Source organism: Oreochromis aureus, linkage group 3, assembly GCF_013358895.1.
Source record: "Oreochromis aureus strain Israel breed Guangdong linkage group 3, ZZ_aureus, whole genome shotgun sequence".
NCBI classification, from domain to species: domain Eukaryota; kingdom Metazoa; phylum Chordata; class Actinopteri; order Cichliformes; family Cichlidae; genus Oreochromis; species Oreochromis aureus.
This window is the reverse complement of record NC_052944.1, coordinates 47,735,848-47,752,494: the sequence shown is the minus strand read 5'-3', so window position 1 is coordinate 47,752,494 and position 16,647 is coordinate 47,735,848. Positions and strand designations below refer to the sequence as shown.

Here is a 16,647-nt window from a genome sequence, read left to right as displayed (position 1 = left end):
GTATATATACACACACATATATATATATGTGTGTGTGGGTGTGACGTTTGACATCTTTCATTAAATATTTAAAATGCATTAAATATATACATTTTATCAATTATTTTTAATTTGCAGGAAATAAAGGAAATTTTAAAAATGACTTTTTTTAGTGAATGTGTGATAGTTTTAAATAACACCTTTAGCACATTTCTTTATTTCTTTATTTGTATACATTACTCATTTTCAATTTCATTTGATGAAAAATGTAATATGTAAATAATAAACACACTTTAAATAATAAAAAATTTAAACACAAGACTACATGTTAGTATTTAGTTCCATTATTTATGGATTAAAAAATACAAAACAAGTAAAAGTACACATAATACTGTTATAAATAAAGCTTTGTAAGAAACAGGTTAAGAAACAATGGATGTAAGGGTCAGTATAACATTAGCACATTTTATTAAATATTGAAAAAGCTATTTATTAAGAATATGCACCATTTGTTGAACTACAAACAAATAATTATAGTAAACTTTTAAAAAAATATTTAGAATATTGTTATGATGAGGGACTGTTTTAGGTGATAAAGTCATGAAAAATATTTATAAAAATTAAAGTTTCCATTACAGTTTTTGTGTTGCCCTTTTATCAGTTAGAACATAACATGTAAATAAAACTCAAATCCTAGACCTCATGCTTTGATGTCCATTTCTCTTCTTTCTACACTTTCGTTTGCTAAGTTTCAGACAAGTTTTTAATGCTTGAAAATGTTTAGTTTTAATAACAATGACAATAATGATGATAGTGCATTTTATTTATTTTGGCGTCTTTTAAAACACTCAAGGTCACCTTACATAGAAGACTTGTAAAAAATAACCAATGACAAACAAAATATATATCAAGTCAATAAAACTAATTTTTAGCACCTAGTATAAAAACTGACATTAAAACATTACAAGTGCTTGAGTACAGATGAATTGTGTGGTTGTAGTACATTGTTGGCTATGCAGAAAAGGGACCTTGTGACGTGCTGTGATTAGACCAGTGTGATAAGGACAGCGTCCTTGTAATGGCATCTATATGGCTGCTGTACATTTCTTTGTGGATGATGGCCTTCAGCAATTCAAAGGTAAACCATGGTGCAGTGTTAGTGAAGGAAAGGTTTTTAAAGGAGCCACCCTTAGTTTACCTTTTATTATTTTCACTGTTATATTTAATTGATACTGTAAGGAAGCGAGATTTGGATAAATGATCATAGATGTTCTAGGCTATCATATAGGATCCTATAATCGTTGCTCGTATGCTGCATTACTATGATCTGTGTTTCCTTCAAGTCAGATGTTTGAATGACGATAAAAATGAGTCTGAGGCGAGAGGCGTCTGTCGCAGGGCTAACACAGAGAGACATTCACACCTATAGCCAGTTTACAGTCACCAGTTATCCTAACCCCACTAACTACTAATGTCTCTGGACTGTGGGAGGAACCCATAAAATCGTTTCTCTTAATTTTAATTTTCTTTCAGAAATCTGTGTTTTAAAAGAAAAGTTAGTTAGCTAAAGACATTTTTCCACTCTAGTTTTAATTTTCAGTTTATTTTTTTTAGAAAAAAAACATCCGAAGAAAAATTTAAACAGTAAATTTGTGCCGCTGCCAAAACGTTTGGCCTCGACAAAGCACACAGCAGGTGTTTCAGGGTTTCATCTTTATTCACGGTAACGAGTAACTCTCCTCCTTTCTCTCCCTCCTATCGTTAAACAATGGCACATTTAAACCAGGCAGGAGAGTAGTACTCCTCCACACTGAGGTCCTCACGTCCTCGTTTCACTTTCCAGTCGAGCAGCCGCTGCAGGGGAGCGGGCGAGGTCGACGTCAGGTTGGCGCCGTATTTTCCAATCGTGGCATGGGCGTGAGCGGAGGCCACCAACACCTGATGGAGGAAGAGCACCAGGGTCACGGCCTTACAGTCGACATCTGGATCCACATAACCCGTGAGGAAATGTCCTCAGACTCTTCAGTCAACTTAACTTCATGACTACTTCCTGAGTCACAGGGCTCAAAGTTCACAGGCTGAAATTTTTTACCTTTACATCTTCTTAATAACATAAATTATCCACATGAAAAACTCATCTAAGCTTTGTTAAAATTTTTTAAACCTGTCGTGTCCTGCATTGCGTTTTGTCCCATTTCCAATCCTCAGTCCGTCCCCTGTGTGTATATTAAAGGCTTTCGTTAAGTTGTCACTGTGCTTATTGGTCTCGACTGTACTGTAACGTAAACTGAAGGATGTCTAAATTTACCAGGAGGAGATAGGAGGCAGCAGAAGGACTCTAATGAAGGATGTACAAGTGTATCCTTTACTCTGTTTTTATCTTAAGTGTATAAAAGAGGTAACATGTCATCCTTGTTACCAAGGTATTGCGTTCACAAACTGTGTGATAAGGATACCTCATCAGCCTTTTACGGCCGAGAGCTAAAGACCGACCTGTGCTCGCTGCAGCTGAGCCACATCTTCTGTGGTGCAGGCCACCTCGTAGCCCTGCAGGCAGTACTCACCAGCTCTCACATACTGACTCTACAGAGACACACAGAGACGGGGAAGCAAGCCCAGGTGTTTACGTGGCTAAGCTAACGTTGTGTGTTTTTCAGCTGCTATAAATCAGTGTGACTGATCCCGGTGCTGATGGCTGTGGGGTGTGATCGGTACCCTGCTGAAGTAGATGTTTCCTAGACACAGAGAGACATCGATCAGTCTGTGCTGCAGCCTGCTGCTACGAGACATGGTGGCTAACTTCTCCAGACATGCGACCACCTCCTCGATGTATCCCTCACTGTGCCACACACACACACACACACACACACACACACACACACACACACACAAAGATGGAAAATGAACACTTGATTACAAGAAGAAGGTTACTTGCCTCACATTTGCACAGAGACCCCCTGGCACTGTGTTGTGCTGATAAATTTCACTGAAATTGAAAAAAATTCCTTTGTGTTTTTAAACGAGTTCAGCAGTTTTTTTAAAAAAAATCTCAAGTATATTTTTCCTTTATTGTAATTAAATTAAATATGTTTAGTTCAGTTTTAGTCACTTTAATACACTTTTATGTGTGTGTGTACCTCTTTAGAGACTTTGCCAAAGCTTTGTAGGCCTTCACCAGTCCATCTGTGTCGTCCAGGCTGTGAAAAATCTCCATGCTGCTGTTAAAGAACTGGACACACACACACACACACATGTTGAATAATTTAGATTGTTTTTTGGGGGGACGTGTGTATGAAATGGGGCTCCACTGAAATCTGTTAAAAACACAGTAAGTGTCTCTTTTATGTGACTTGCTGCCGACACCACACACGTGGATTCATCCGCTGCCTAAAATAGTCCCACCTAAACGCCCTTCTGCCCTCGGATGTTTTTGAGTTTGATTTTCTGTTCTTGGGTTTTACTGTTAACACCTCTCACTCTCACTCTCTGGTTTCAGTCTTATTGCATTTACTTCAAAGCTGCGTGTCAGACGTCAGGAGTAACATCCCTCCTGAATTATTGCATTTCAGCAGGAAAAGCATGAAAAATAGGATTCGCTTTTCTTGTTAGTAAACACAGACACTTATGTATCATTAGTAATACAGCACAATATTTGTGTTTTTGCACTTAAAAACGCAGCTGCATCTTGTTCGTGGATGGCAGGCGCTCAGTGCTCTGCCTATGAATCTGGAAACCACTCTTAATCACATGAACCTCCTGATTCCCCTTTTTTCTCTCTGTTACTATTTAGTCTGTCTTCTTTTTTGTTTAATGTTTGTCATTTGCTTACTTCCCTTTTTACTTTGAAAGTCCATTTTCTTCTCTGTCCTGTGTGAGTTTTACTTCCTGTCTTCCTGATTCCCAGCTTGTTTGTTCTGAACCCTCCTCTTCCTCATCAGGGTATAAATCGGCCTATCCTTCTCTTTATCGAGTCCTTTCTTCCCCTCTCTGACCTCCTTGATCTCCCTTGATTTTCTTTACCTCCTTGAAGCTCACTTTTGTTTCACCTCCAACTTTTTTGACACTTTGTTCATATCTTTGAGTAACAGCTGTTAAAACTTTACTGAGCAGCTGTTTAACGAGTAATATCTTCAGCAGAGTGGTCTGAACACAGAGGTGATGAAGTTTATGCTTCTCTGTGGCCTTCAGTACTCAAACACAGTCTTTGGTACCTTTTTGGCTGTGCCATGGTCTCCTGCTCTCTGATTGGCTAGACCTACTTGGAAAGCCGCCTCCCCCTTCAGCTGTTTGTCTTCAGCTGAAACAGATGTAAAAATAAAAACTACGTTATGAAAACAAATTTTCTGTGCTCTTATGACACACAGCTTCACTTTAAAGGAACTTTTAAGCAGAGTCCATTTGATGTCTGTATGGCAAGGCCAATAACACCTATGGTATTATTTAAAAATCCTTAGGCAACTTCTGTCCTGAGTTATCACATTCACAACAGTTTCAGAAAACTTGACCTCTGACCTTTCGGTCAAGGTGACTGAGTGTGGTGTTATTAATGTTTACATTGCTCTACGAAGCTTTCAACATAAAAACATTAATTTCTTTGGTGTAGCATGAACCAGAGACGTCATTATCGCTGAACATAAAGCTGTAAAACTTGAAAATGCAGATAAAAATACAAACTTCAAGCCTTTTCTAAAACTGTCCAGTGGGACTGGAGTCTTTTGTGGGTCAGTTTTGGCCCCCGGGCCTTATGTTTGCACCCATCATTTAGATGAACTCTAAAAAACTATATTTTATTTTAATAAACCGAATAAATAAACACAAAAAATCTCCTCCTTCTTCAGAAGAATAAACATTTCAGACTGTGGCTATCAGGACCAATTCTTAACCCCCTCTGAAAACATGGCACTTGTTGTTTCGCTGAATATTTCTCTGCCTTCACTGCAATCCTCTCAACACAAACACCTCCTCCTCTGTCTATTTTTAATTTAAATGTTAGAGTGTGTGTGTTTCCGTGCATAGATTCCTCTTATGCGCGGCGCTCACTGTGTTTTCAGCCCTACTTCCACCTACACTCCATGGCCCTGCGGTTGCCTTCGTGCAGCAGCGTCAGGGCCTTCTTGTGGTCCTCAGCAGCCAGCAGCGCCTCCGCGAGTTCTCTGTAGATCTTCCACAGATCCCGGCAGGCTCGGAGCTTCAGGGATCGACCGTCTGAGTCCAGCCAGCCGCCATCCTCTGCCTGTTTGCAGCACAGCTCTCCCTGCTGCCTCGCCTCCTCCAGATCACCTGACAGAGGAGGTGTCGCCGTTTTTATAAGAGTGAGTGCAATATCAGTTCAACTGTCACAGGAAAATAAAGACACCCCCCCCACCCAAAAAAAAGAAACAAACAAAATCAAAATCAAAAAACAAACATCTAGCTGTTTTTGAGGGAATAAGCGTGAGTTTTAAATCATCTGAGTGAGGAAATTTTGTAAAAGTTTCGTTTTTTGAGTGCCGATTTAGCTCACAGGGTGACCCGTACGCCATAAGACTAATGCAGAGGCCTGTGTTCAGGTCTGTGTGTCTTCCATCTTTCTTGTGTTTTCTGCTCCGCCCTGTCATGATAAATTATTAATCTGACTTAGAGTTATTTTTAATCTCAGACTCTGTTCCACAGTGTGTTTTTTGTCTTGTCGTCACCCCCAACTGCTAGCAGCAGATAGCTGAAGCTTCCTCTGTCAGAGGTTTTTTCCTGTTAAAGGGGAGTTTTTTCTTCTCACTGTCTCCAAGTATTTGCTCATAGAGGGTTGTGTGATTGTTGGGGTTTTCTCTCTATTATTGTCAGGTCTATACTTTATAATATAAAGCACCTGTTGTTATCATTTGGTGCCATATAAAAAAAATGAGTTGATTTGAATTAAATAAAGGCTAAAAAAAATACTTCAAGCATATAAAAATCAAAATAAGAACTATTTGGTGGACCCTCATTTCAGTTGAGACTTTACTTTTTTGAGCTTTTGTTGATTCATTTTGATGTTATTAAACTCCAACAGCTTTCCGCACAGCATGGCAGCTACCAGCTTTAGAGCCGAGTTTTAAACTACCCTATCAGTGGAGTGGTAGCATCTCTTATATAATGGATGGTAAATGGACTGGTTCTCATCTCATTCACACACACATACATGCTTTCTATCTAACATTCACACACTTCAATGAACCCATCGGGAGACTATGGCACGCAGACCGGAGCAGCCGGGGATCAAACCATCAACCCTCCCATCAGTAGATGAGCTCCTCTACCTCCTGAGTCACAGACACTGTATCTGCTTAATGATTAATAATACTAATGTTAAAAACTTGAGAACCATGTTGTGAATCAGTTGCAGAAACAAGGCTGTGAGAAACAAAGTCCAGCCTTCCTGCTTCCACAGGAATGAGGAGCGTTAGTATCAGCCTCAAAAATTTCTCATTGTTTTTAACATTCAATTAACATTTTATATGTTGTAATTTATCACAAGGACCAAAAACAGCAAAAGCAAGAGTGGCTCTCAGTCTGGTTGTTCCACATCTTTTCAACACTGCCCCCTGGTGACTCTACACAGGTACAACATCAAGACACAACCGCCCTCTTTAGGTAAGAGACTAATGCATTATTAAGGACAATATGCCTGTGTGCATATCTGTGACCATCCACTTACACACAGAGCAGAGCAGCAAACACTTCCACAGTGTGGGCAGCAGCCCCCTAGTGGTCCTAAAAGGTACTACAGACAGACTGCAAGGTTGGCTGGTATTTTACAATAATAAAAAATGTTTACGTTTGTAATTGTGATTCAAATTTGTATTAATATTTACTATGAACTGTTCAGGCTCAAACTGAAAGGATTAGCCACACCTTCCACTGCAAATATACGGAAGTTAAATAAGGTTATATTGTATAGGTGACAAAAGGAAAAGTGTTAAGTTATACTCAGTCGCACATCAAAATAAAACACACAGAAGAAAACAAAACTTCATGTTCAGCTTTGGGTTTTAATCCGAATGAGATTAAAGGTTTTAGCGCTGATCATCTAAATCACTTCGATCTTGGCTCTGCGGTTACTCTGATCATCAGAAATAAACCAGCCAAGTTTGAGGCTGAATGGATGCTTGGATGTTAGGACAGGCTAAGAGCAGACAGACAGACAGGCAGAGAGTTTCATTATTCACTGTCATCATTGTCATTATTAGTAATTCAGATTAGCCAGTTACTGTTCTTACTGTCTTGGAGCAACTGTGACCACATAATTTCCTCAGGGATTAATAAAGTACTGTGGTTCTGATCATTCACTGTCACTATACTCGGTGTGTGCACCTTGATCCAGGTAGAGCTCAGTCAGGCAGGCCCGGGCCTCGGTGGCTGCTCTGGAGAACCTCCCTTTCTCCCTGTCAGTACAGCTGTGGTAGAAGTAGAAGCGGAGCCAGAGGTCCTCAGGGTCTGAGAAGAACCGACCCAAAAGGAGACGCTCCTCGCAGACGGTGGACCAGATACCTGCAACAGAAAGACCCCAAGAAACACTTTTCATCTTTGTGAGAACCATGTCAGCCAAACCTTCACCTTCACCTGGTCCTGAACCATGACACAGTCTGGTTCTGTTTTCTAGTTCTGGTTCTGACACACAAACCCACTGATTCAGATCAATAAATGAAGCCTTACTGGAGTCAGAGGGACTGAATCAAGGCTCTGTGTGTGTGTGTGTGTGTGTGTGTGTGTGTGTGTGTACCGGTCCTTTCAGCCTCCTCGGCCAAGCTCAGGTGCTGGCTGATGGTCTCCATTTTGTATTTTTGTTCCGACAGAGGAGGAGCAAGAATCCTGAGTGATCCCGGTTCAGCCATCGCTCTCCAGTCCTGGTCAGATTGCAGCAGAGAGACGAGCTCAGAGAACGACCTGAATGACAGAAAGACATTTTTGGGGGGTCTTTTTAACTTTTTCACTGAATTTAGTGAAAAAGGTTCAATACGAGTCTGATCTTAATTAAGTTTCTATCTTGTTCTATGTGCTCAGGAGAGGAGAGCTGCTCAGATGTTACACTGAGGGGTTGCCAGGTTTGGTGACTAAATGCAGGTAAAGACTCCAGAATCAAAAACGCATCTTCATCAAATAAAAACCCGAACGACCACATGGGAAAAGCAGGCTGCTACCAAAGCACGTCAGAGCACCAGCGACAGTTCACTCCATGTTTTGATGGGACTGTTTGTTAGAAATCTGCTGCACTGAAGCGAAACATCAGCTGTGATGGAATTCTTTTTTTTATTTATAATGCGGTTGTTTGTTGTACAGTCTACTTCTAATGATCCTGTCAAACGGAAACGCAAAATGCATTTTGAGGGCTTCTCCAGCGAATGATCAGAAAACAGATCAAACCTCCAGAGTGCCAGCTCTTCTTCCTCTGTTCTCTGTGCCATAGACATTAAATCAATGCAGTGTTGCTGTTGAAATTGAGACGTACCCCATGAGAAGATTTTATCTTTGGTTACAGATTTTAACAAAGCCTGAAAATCTCACACGCCTGTTTCCACCACTAACAAACTCGTGAGGGCACAGAGCTGCTGTCAAAATAAGATGACTTAAAAAGTGCCACTCTGTGCAGTTAGGGGGTCTGTAAGTCAGAAAGTGTTGATGGCATGAAGGAACAACTCCGCTATATATTTAATATCACTGTACAGAGAAAAACAGCTGGCTCTGAGGCGTTTGGGTGTTGTAGAAAAATAGGAAATGAGCACATGGTTGGTTCCTGTGTGAAATATTGAAATGTATTGCATGTCTGAAGGACCATCAGCTCTTCATTAAAAAAAAGCATGTTTATCATGTCTGTCTGAGTGTTTGATCACACTGACGGTACTTTTGTTTTTGTACATCAGCTCTTGTAGACAGAAAACTGTGCAACAATCAGCCTAAGACTGCAGAATCGTGTTTTGAGTCAGACATTAAACATTTATCTTGCTGACAGAGAAACAGATACCTGTGGAAGCCTTCCTGCAGCAGCCGCACACAGATGCTCTGCTTCAGACTGCTTCTGAACCTGATGTGATAGAAGGAGGAGGAGTAAAGATTACGAATGTGAGAGAGGAGGAGGACGATGTTAGGTAGCTCAGCACGGGCACGTCACGGGGGAAAAATCAGTCTGCAGCCTCTCTCTTTGCAACACCACTCACATTTCATAGTCACAATCACTGAGCAGTAGATCTCAAACTCCTTAAACTAATTGCTGACTGGCACCTGTACACCTGAGAGCTTTGCTATGGTTTTCTTTGTGTTAGTTGTATTATTGCAGTGTCTTTACCTTACAATATAAAGAGTCTTGAGGCAACTATTGTTGTGATTTAGCGTTATATAGATAAAACTGAATTGGAATGACTCCACAAAATATCAAACCACAGTCAGAGATCACAGGGATTACGATGGTGGTTATCAACTTTCACTGCTAAGCTGGCCTCTCTGCTGCAGGCTGTGAGCGCTCTCGCATAAAATGATCCCTATGAGTGCCCACTACTCCAACCAGAGACATTATCAAATATGATAAAATAGTGATTAAAGTGGTGCTGCCTGTGTCAAAGTCCACCCAGTGACACTGAGGATGAACTCACAGAGCGATTTCTTTCCTGGTCAGAGTCTCTGCTGGTCCAGCCGGGTTCAGTCTGGCTCGAAGGGACTCCTTTGTCTGCTTCATCCTGCTAAAACACAAACACAGTAAGGTGAGTTCCCATCATTACTTCAGAGACTGATGCCCTGCTGCCATGTCACTGCACTTTCCACCACATAGAGTACTGCTCTAAACAAAGAAGCCTTAAGTGGAAATGACTTCCAAAGACGTGCAGTTAGCACCAGTGATGCTTTCTAAGCACACTGTGTAGGTGGAGGACTTTGGCTATGCTGAGGAAACTCTGTGTGATTACTTTAGGACTGCATGAGTCATCACTGAAGGAAATCAAATATTCTTCAATAGTGCCACAGTTCATCTGTTAAGTGGAAATGAATGACACTGAAACAGAATAGATGCACATGGAGTAAGTGGTGACTGTAATAGATCCATCTGATAGCGGGGTAGGTCGCCACATATTCTGATTACAACTTCCTGTTTCTGTCCGTAAAAAGGCAAGGGCGTATTTCAGTTCCACCCTGTTCTTAAGAGACCATCCAGGAGCTTTAAGAGCTGCACCAAACACTGAAAGTGAGATTAAAGTTTACTCTGAGGGTTACTTCCTCACTCTAATGACCTGCTGTGGGTGTTCCAGGAAAGGGAAAGGGAAAGGAGGAAAAGAGGAAGATTCATGGATGTAATAACAGAGGACATGCAGAGAGCTGATGTGGCAGAGGAGGTGCTAGGGATAGGGTGAGATATCCTCCTTGCTCTCCGTCCTTTCCTGCCTTGCAGCTGATCCTTACCTGTAGTAAGTGCTCCTCCTCTGTTTGCTTTTGTTGATATTAATTTCAGGGAGAAACCCAACTGCTGTGTTCATCTTCGCCTGCAGGTCAACCTGGTGGAGAGAGAGAGAGGACCCCACCCCACAGAAAACTTTATGTATGAACTTCAATCAGTTTAAATCTGATGCCTCTTCTAAACTCACAGAGGTTTTTTTTTACCTGCTTTATGATCGATTTTTGTTTCCCTATTAAATTTTTATCTGGATTTAAACAGTTTGCTGGATCCAACAGGATCACCAAAGAGCACAGGTCATTTAAATACAATTACAATAATTTACCGTATATAAATAAGTGAGAATAAGTGAGGCACACTATTCTGGAGTCTAATTGTGATATTTACAGGTTCACTTTTTTAAAAACACACGCAGAGCTCCTGAATTACCGAAAGACACAACCAGCTGCTCGTGACTGTGAAGCGCGTGAGGTGCACCCGAAAAGCTCCGGAAATGAAGCTAGAAAGTGAAGCTAAGGTCATTAAACCGTATTATTAAACCGGAATATAACAGGAAAAAAAAAAAACAGTAACCCTGCTAAGATTTTAAATGTAAAACATGGAGAAAGAAGCGCAGAAACACGAACTCGCCGCCAGTTTTATAAGAAAAACTTTCCACGCTGCCAGCAACGTCGTCACTATGGCAACACTGAACCAAGCGTGAGTCGACCAGAGCGACGAGCTAAACTGCTTCCGGTCAGGGTCCCATTAAAAACAATCAGTTGTGTGTATATTATCTTTATTTATTCCATGTGTTTGTTATTATTGCACTCGTGGTGATTTCACGTGTATATTGTAAAAAGTGTTTAACAAAAACGTCCATTAAACGACATAAGTTCATTTTTTTTCTTTTATTTCTCTTCTAACTTAATTTTTAAGAAGCTTCACTGACTTTGAAAGAATATCTTTGTAATATGGAAAAATCTATGAAACCTTCTGTGTACCACACACAAAAATATATAAATAAAAGAAAATTGTTTTATTCGTGTGTCAAAATTTCATATTATCCCACAATTTTGACGTAATAAATTTCAGGTAATCTTGTTAAATGTTTGAATTAGAAAGTAAAAATTTTGACTTTAAGATAATTATATGAACTTGTTACATATCAAAACTTTTTGTTGTTTTTTTTTATTGGAAAAACAATGATGTGAAAAAGCATGAAAAAGCAATGAAGTGATGAAAGATTTCAATTTGATATGTTGACGTGCCCTCAGCTGTAATAAAAGAGGAACGGGGTTGATACTTGATTTAATTATTATTTATTTATTTAGTTTGGGTGTTTTCCGGACTTAGAGTCAGCCTGTGAGAGATGGCATACAATGACTATATGTTACCTTAATTTGATAAAATTCCAGACTCCAGCAGATCCCAGAAACAACATCGGAGATCTCTGTCCAGAAGAGCGCAGTCCTAGGAACAGCTAAGATACTGCGCAGGACCCTCAAGCTCCCAGGCCTCTGGTAGAGGACCCGAGCTTGCAGGATGGGCGAGAATGGATTTACAAAAATATTAGTTATATATCAGTTATTAGTGGTTATTAGCAGTGATTTGTGGGACCTGCATATAACAGAGGTTCATGAGGAGCTTGTAAATAGTAGCATTACACACCAGAGGGCGCTGCAGAGAGGGGTTCAATCATTTCGTTAAATTTATTTTTCACTAATTTGTTCTTCATATATCAGTTTATTTATTGCACGTGAGCACAAATGGTAACCCTGCAGATAAAGTTTTAAACCACAGCCAGTCACAAAGCTGTCCGGATGAAAGAACAAAAGCCAAGAATGATTTGGACTGTGGGCGCTGACGGAGCAAAAAGACGCAGTAAAACTGCAGCAGTGCAGTCAGCGGGGGTTGAGAAAAGCTTTTAAAGGAGCCATTTCAAAAAGATACACAATTTTTTTACTCTTAACAATGCATTAAATCCTCTCCTCCTCACGATTCATCTGCATCTTTCCCCGTTTACACTCTGCACACATCAGATGTTCTGGTTCCCGCAGTGAGACTTTTCCATCCAGCCTCACCACAGCTGGATGGAAACAGTCAGTGTGCCACTGTGCTCGCTGCGGTTCTTCAGAGCTTTATAATAAAGTTTCATGTTAAGGGTGGAAATCAGCAGCAGCTGAGGGGACGTAGAGGCTGTTTCCTGTTTGTCTGAGTGGGATTCGCTTGTTTAAATTAACTTGTTTGTTCTTGTCGCTCCAATTAGCTGCGAGTGTAATTTATCCTTTTATCATCGGCGCTTCAAGACGAAAGTGAGAACGAAACCTGCGCTCACTGAAGATAAAGTGCAGCACTCGGTGCTGATGGTCCTGTACATGCTTCTGCTTCAAATGAAAAGCATTTAGTGTTCGCAGACACAAAACATCTTTTTCATCTTCTTTGCAGTAAAACCGTGCTATAAAACTGATTACATTTACAAAATTAGTCTTGGCATGTGGTCTGACAAGCTTCTTGCTCCTCATGGGTGCAGTTTACTGTGATAAGAGCCGCACATTACCTCGCAGGTTATCTCTGACAGAGAGGTCACTGATTTCACACAGTGATGCACCGATCCACGCTACTCATTTCTGCCTGGCTATGCTGGCTTTTAGAGGACTTCTTTTGAAAAGACGCTCGTAAAAAACAGCAGTATAAAACAGTAAAAGTACACAATCTGGAGACAGGGGCGCCTCCAGATTTTTCATATGGGTGGCTATGAGCCACTAAAAATATTGGAGTGGTACACCAAAAACAGCATTTCCAGTCTTTATATGCCGATTTAATTTCCTGCTATTAAAGTTGATATCACTGAAACTAGGCACCTATGAAAAGCAAATAAGAGTTGATAATGAATAATAATCTATTTTATTAGATAGAATTATTGATTGATTGACTGAAAGTCCCAGCCATTGGTTTAATGAATCCCCTCCCCCTCCCCTCCACACACGTACACATGGGTGCGCCCATGTTTGGGAAATAAGGTGGAAATTGTTTTTGTGGCTCTCAGGATTTATTTGAAGAGCATAAACAGAGCTAAGTGAGAGTGGAAGCTGGACTTGGATGAGTCAAGTTGGCCAAAAACCAAAAGCCAGATAAACACTAATTTTGTTCTAAGGGCTCCATGCTTAAACTGCAAAATCCAGTCTTTAATGCAGACATGGGTAAGAAAGGCAGGGAGAAAGACCTACGGTACACATGAGAAAGTCCAACATTGACCAAGAACACCAGGGAAGAAAGAGCGGTAAAAAACAGAATGTAATGTCTGAGATGTGAACAGCTGTGGTTACTGAAGAGATTAACTGAACACTCTTTCTGTTGAAACAGGACAAAGGATGCAAAGAAAGTATCAGAGCTGGGCGGATCCACCCAAATATCAATACAATCAAACTAAAGTTGGCATTGATTGTATTGGATCAATTTTGTAATTTAAATTTAAGCTGAATTATAAGAATGCTCCACGGAAGTAGGTTTCAAAATGGAAAATATGCTCATATGTAAAAAGGTATTTTCTGAGTTTTAATTAAAGCACCACATGGAGCCTCTGTTTGTGTTAACTTGTCATAGTTGTTCAATCCAGCATGAAAGTTGAATTAAAAAAGGATATTTTATTGAAAATTAATCATCAGCTTTTAAAAAATGTTGCATTATTGTGAAATTGGCACTGGTTTTCCTTTACAATTTGATTTCTTTTAATTTTATATTATTTATTTTAGTTATTTTTTAATCATTTGTGTTCAAATATTTGTCCTAAATCACACATACCTACATTTACCTGCAAATACTGTCTCACTGAATATGGGTCAAGAGACAATTAAAATAAAAATATATAGTGGCAGAGGCGTGGTCCCTGGCTCAGCTGCAGGGGAGGGGTGGTGCCGTATGCTCAACAGGCATGATTCCTTGATGATTTAGTGAGGCTGCAGCGGAGTGTTTGAGAGTGTGTTGGAGTGCAGTGGAGAAGCTGCACGTGTGGGTGGAAAACCGAACTGTCAACAGGTTGACAAAGTTTTACATTTTCAAAGCAATTTATGTGTCTGTGGACACAAATATGTCCTGCAGTGCTGCATGCACAGAATAAAGGAGAGGACCATCCTCTGATGTAGGTCACAGGTCTACCAGCTCCTGCCCTGGGCTCTGAGCCAGGCAGTAATATATGTGAAATTGCGCCAGAGAAAAAGAGTTGTTATCTGGCTGCATGCTGCGAGTCACGTAGAGCTTTGATGTGTTTATCTCTGAGTTTACTGTCACAAATAAACAAAACACACGCACACACTCATGGGCCGCATATCTCCACCGACTCGCTGGCACTCAGATAACACAGACTTCTCGTAAAAGCAGACTTAGCCCCGACATCAACTTTCTGAGGTCAAAAGTCACGCTGAGCGGAGCCAAATCAAACTCATACAGAGACAAAAAAAGACAGACAGATAACTGGAAGACTGACACACGTGTGTCACAGATGTTTAACCACGCATGCTCCTGCAAACATGTTCCAGTCAGGAATAACACAGGCTGTGTGCTTCTGCCAGATGTTTAAACGTTTCCATGGTCACAGGAGATCCAGAGCTTTTTCTCATTTCCTGTTATTGCTGAGCATAATGACAGTATAACGGTAAGCAGTGAAAAACATTTTTTTTAAGCCAGATATTAACACTATTCTCTAGACACTCAGAAAACTGTAAACAACAACAAATGCTACACCGGTTTGACAAGAGATTACTCGTTGCTTTTAGTGCAACGAGATCTCAAAAGCCTAAATGTAGTTTAAAAAGTATGTTTGTATTGGAAGATGTGGAACACATTAGATTCAAATTTTCATGTATTTCAAGGAGGCCACAAGCCAGTGCACACCCAGTGTCACACCTTAGCCCAATGGGAAGCTTCAGTGGGAAGGTTTGCATGAGGAAGGGCGTCCAGTGTTAGATTTCAAACAGGTGGATGGTCAAGAACAAACAAGATTTATACTGGATTGATCGGGGCCCAGTCTCTACTGCTGCTGGCCAACAGGGTATCAGTGAAATCTGTGCTACTTTTGGGCAAAGGACAAAGGAAAAGATAATGACTATGTTTGCAGATGACACTCTAATCCAAGGGTGTCGAACTCCAGGCCTCGAGAGAAAGACAAGTGGAAACATGAACATGCAAGGAGCAGATGCAGTGAAGGTTGATGAGTTAAAATATCTGCGGCCAACCAATGGGCCGTGCACGGGTGGAGTGGGTGGAGATGAGCATCAGGGGGCATTTGTAACAGAAGGATAGGAGCAAGAGTGAAAGGGAAGTTTTACAAGATGGTAGTGAGACCTGCTGTGATGTTTGGTTTGGAGGTGGTGACACTGACAACAAGACAAGAAGAGCTGAAAGTGGAACACCATGGAGAAGGTTCATGCATCTGGTGTGACAGGGAAAGTGTGAGATGGAGGCATATGATCTGCAGTGAAGACCTATAAAAGGAGCTAAAAGAGGAGGAAGAAAAATCCACCTTAAAAAATAAACATGACCAAATGTTTGGAAGGCTGTCACAAGAAGTTGACATTTTGGGCAATTATCTCAAAAGCGTGACTGAATAATTAGAAATTACAAGTTACGTTTTCTTAATTTCAAATTATTTTGATTTGACGTTTGAGATAAACCAAGGCAATAACTGAAAATGTAGATTTATGGAGAGCTAATTAGTTTTCAGTGGTGGAAGCAAGCTTCCACACAAACCAGTAACCAGTTTGCAGAGAAACCTAAAGTTAAACAAGCCTCTGCCTGTTGGTGGATGTTGTTCTTGAGAGTCTATGGTGCTGTTTGTTTGTATATTATGTTGTAGGTCTTGTATTTTGTGCTGGATTTATTGGATCTTTGGTTTATAGCTACCACTTTGGCCTGGTCTCCCTTGTTAAAGAGATCTGATATTAATGGCACTTCCTGATCAAATACATGCACTAATAAAACAATCCCACACAGATAACAGGTTTGGCATTGGGAATGTCAAGAAAAATGTACTCCACTTTATTAAAATCATGAATAGGAACTCTTTTATCCACTGGAATGAGTGTTTCCTCGGTTAACTGATATTTTATCTGTGTGCTCATCATGTTTGGACATCAGCAGAGATGCAGCCACAGATTTCTTTTTGGGCTCAGGTTTCTTGTGAGACTCATGTGTTTACTTTTGTCCATGAGCTGTATTTGGTGAACAGCAGATAAACTGATCTGTCCCACATAAAGCGGTCATGGTCACCCTGTTTCGTGCCTTATAGAAACTAAACC

General features: G+C 40.5%; 1 protein-coding gene across 3 annotated transcripts; it reads right to left on the bottom strand.

Moving 5' to 3' along the window:
• Nucleotides 1–388: 388 nt before the first annotated feature.
• On the bottom strand, nt 389–11,045 carry ttc29 (tetratricopeptide repeat domain 29). Of its 3 annotated transcripts, none has more exons than XM_039607900.1 (12): nt 10,802–11,045; nt 10,381–10,472; nt 9,582–9,665; nt 8,957–9,016; nt 7,718–7,881; nt 7,309–7,485; nt 5,047–5,259; nt 4,191–4,276; nt 3,117–3,208; nt 2,695–2,818; nt 2,473–2,562; nt 389–1,917 (listed from the first exon to the last, which is right to left on the bottom strand). In XM_039607900.1, exons 1-12 carry the CDS (start codon nt 10,892–10,894, stop codon nt 1,741–1,743), a joined length of 1,452 nt encoding a protein of 483 aa, XP_039463834.1. In that variant the 5' UTR covers nt 10,895–11,045; the 3' UTR covers nt 389–1,740. The 3 variants fall into 3 exon arrangements, with proteins under 3 accessions (XP_039463834.1, XP_031606372.2, XP_039463833.1); XM_031750512.2 differs by having other exon boundaries at nt 390–1,917; nt 9,582–9,668; nt 10,579–11,045; XM_039607899.1 differs by having other exon boundaries at nt 390–1,917; nt 9,582–9,668.
• Nucleotides 11,046–16,647: the final 5,602 nt, after the last annotated feature.

Coding starts and splice junctions, on each gene's coding strand:
- ttc29 (XM_039607899.1), bottom strand. CDS start 10,894: ATGACCTTAGCTTCACTTTCTAGCTTCATTTCCGGAGCTTTTCGGGTG. Junction 7,486..7,717: donor CGAGGAGGCTGAAAGGACCG/GTACACACACAC, acceptor TTTCTGTTGCAG/GTATCTGGTCCACCGTCTGC. Junction 2,563..2,694: donor GAAACATCTACTTCAGCAGG/GTACCGATCACA, acceptor GTGTCTCTGTAG/AGTCAGTATGTGAGAGCTGG.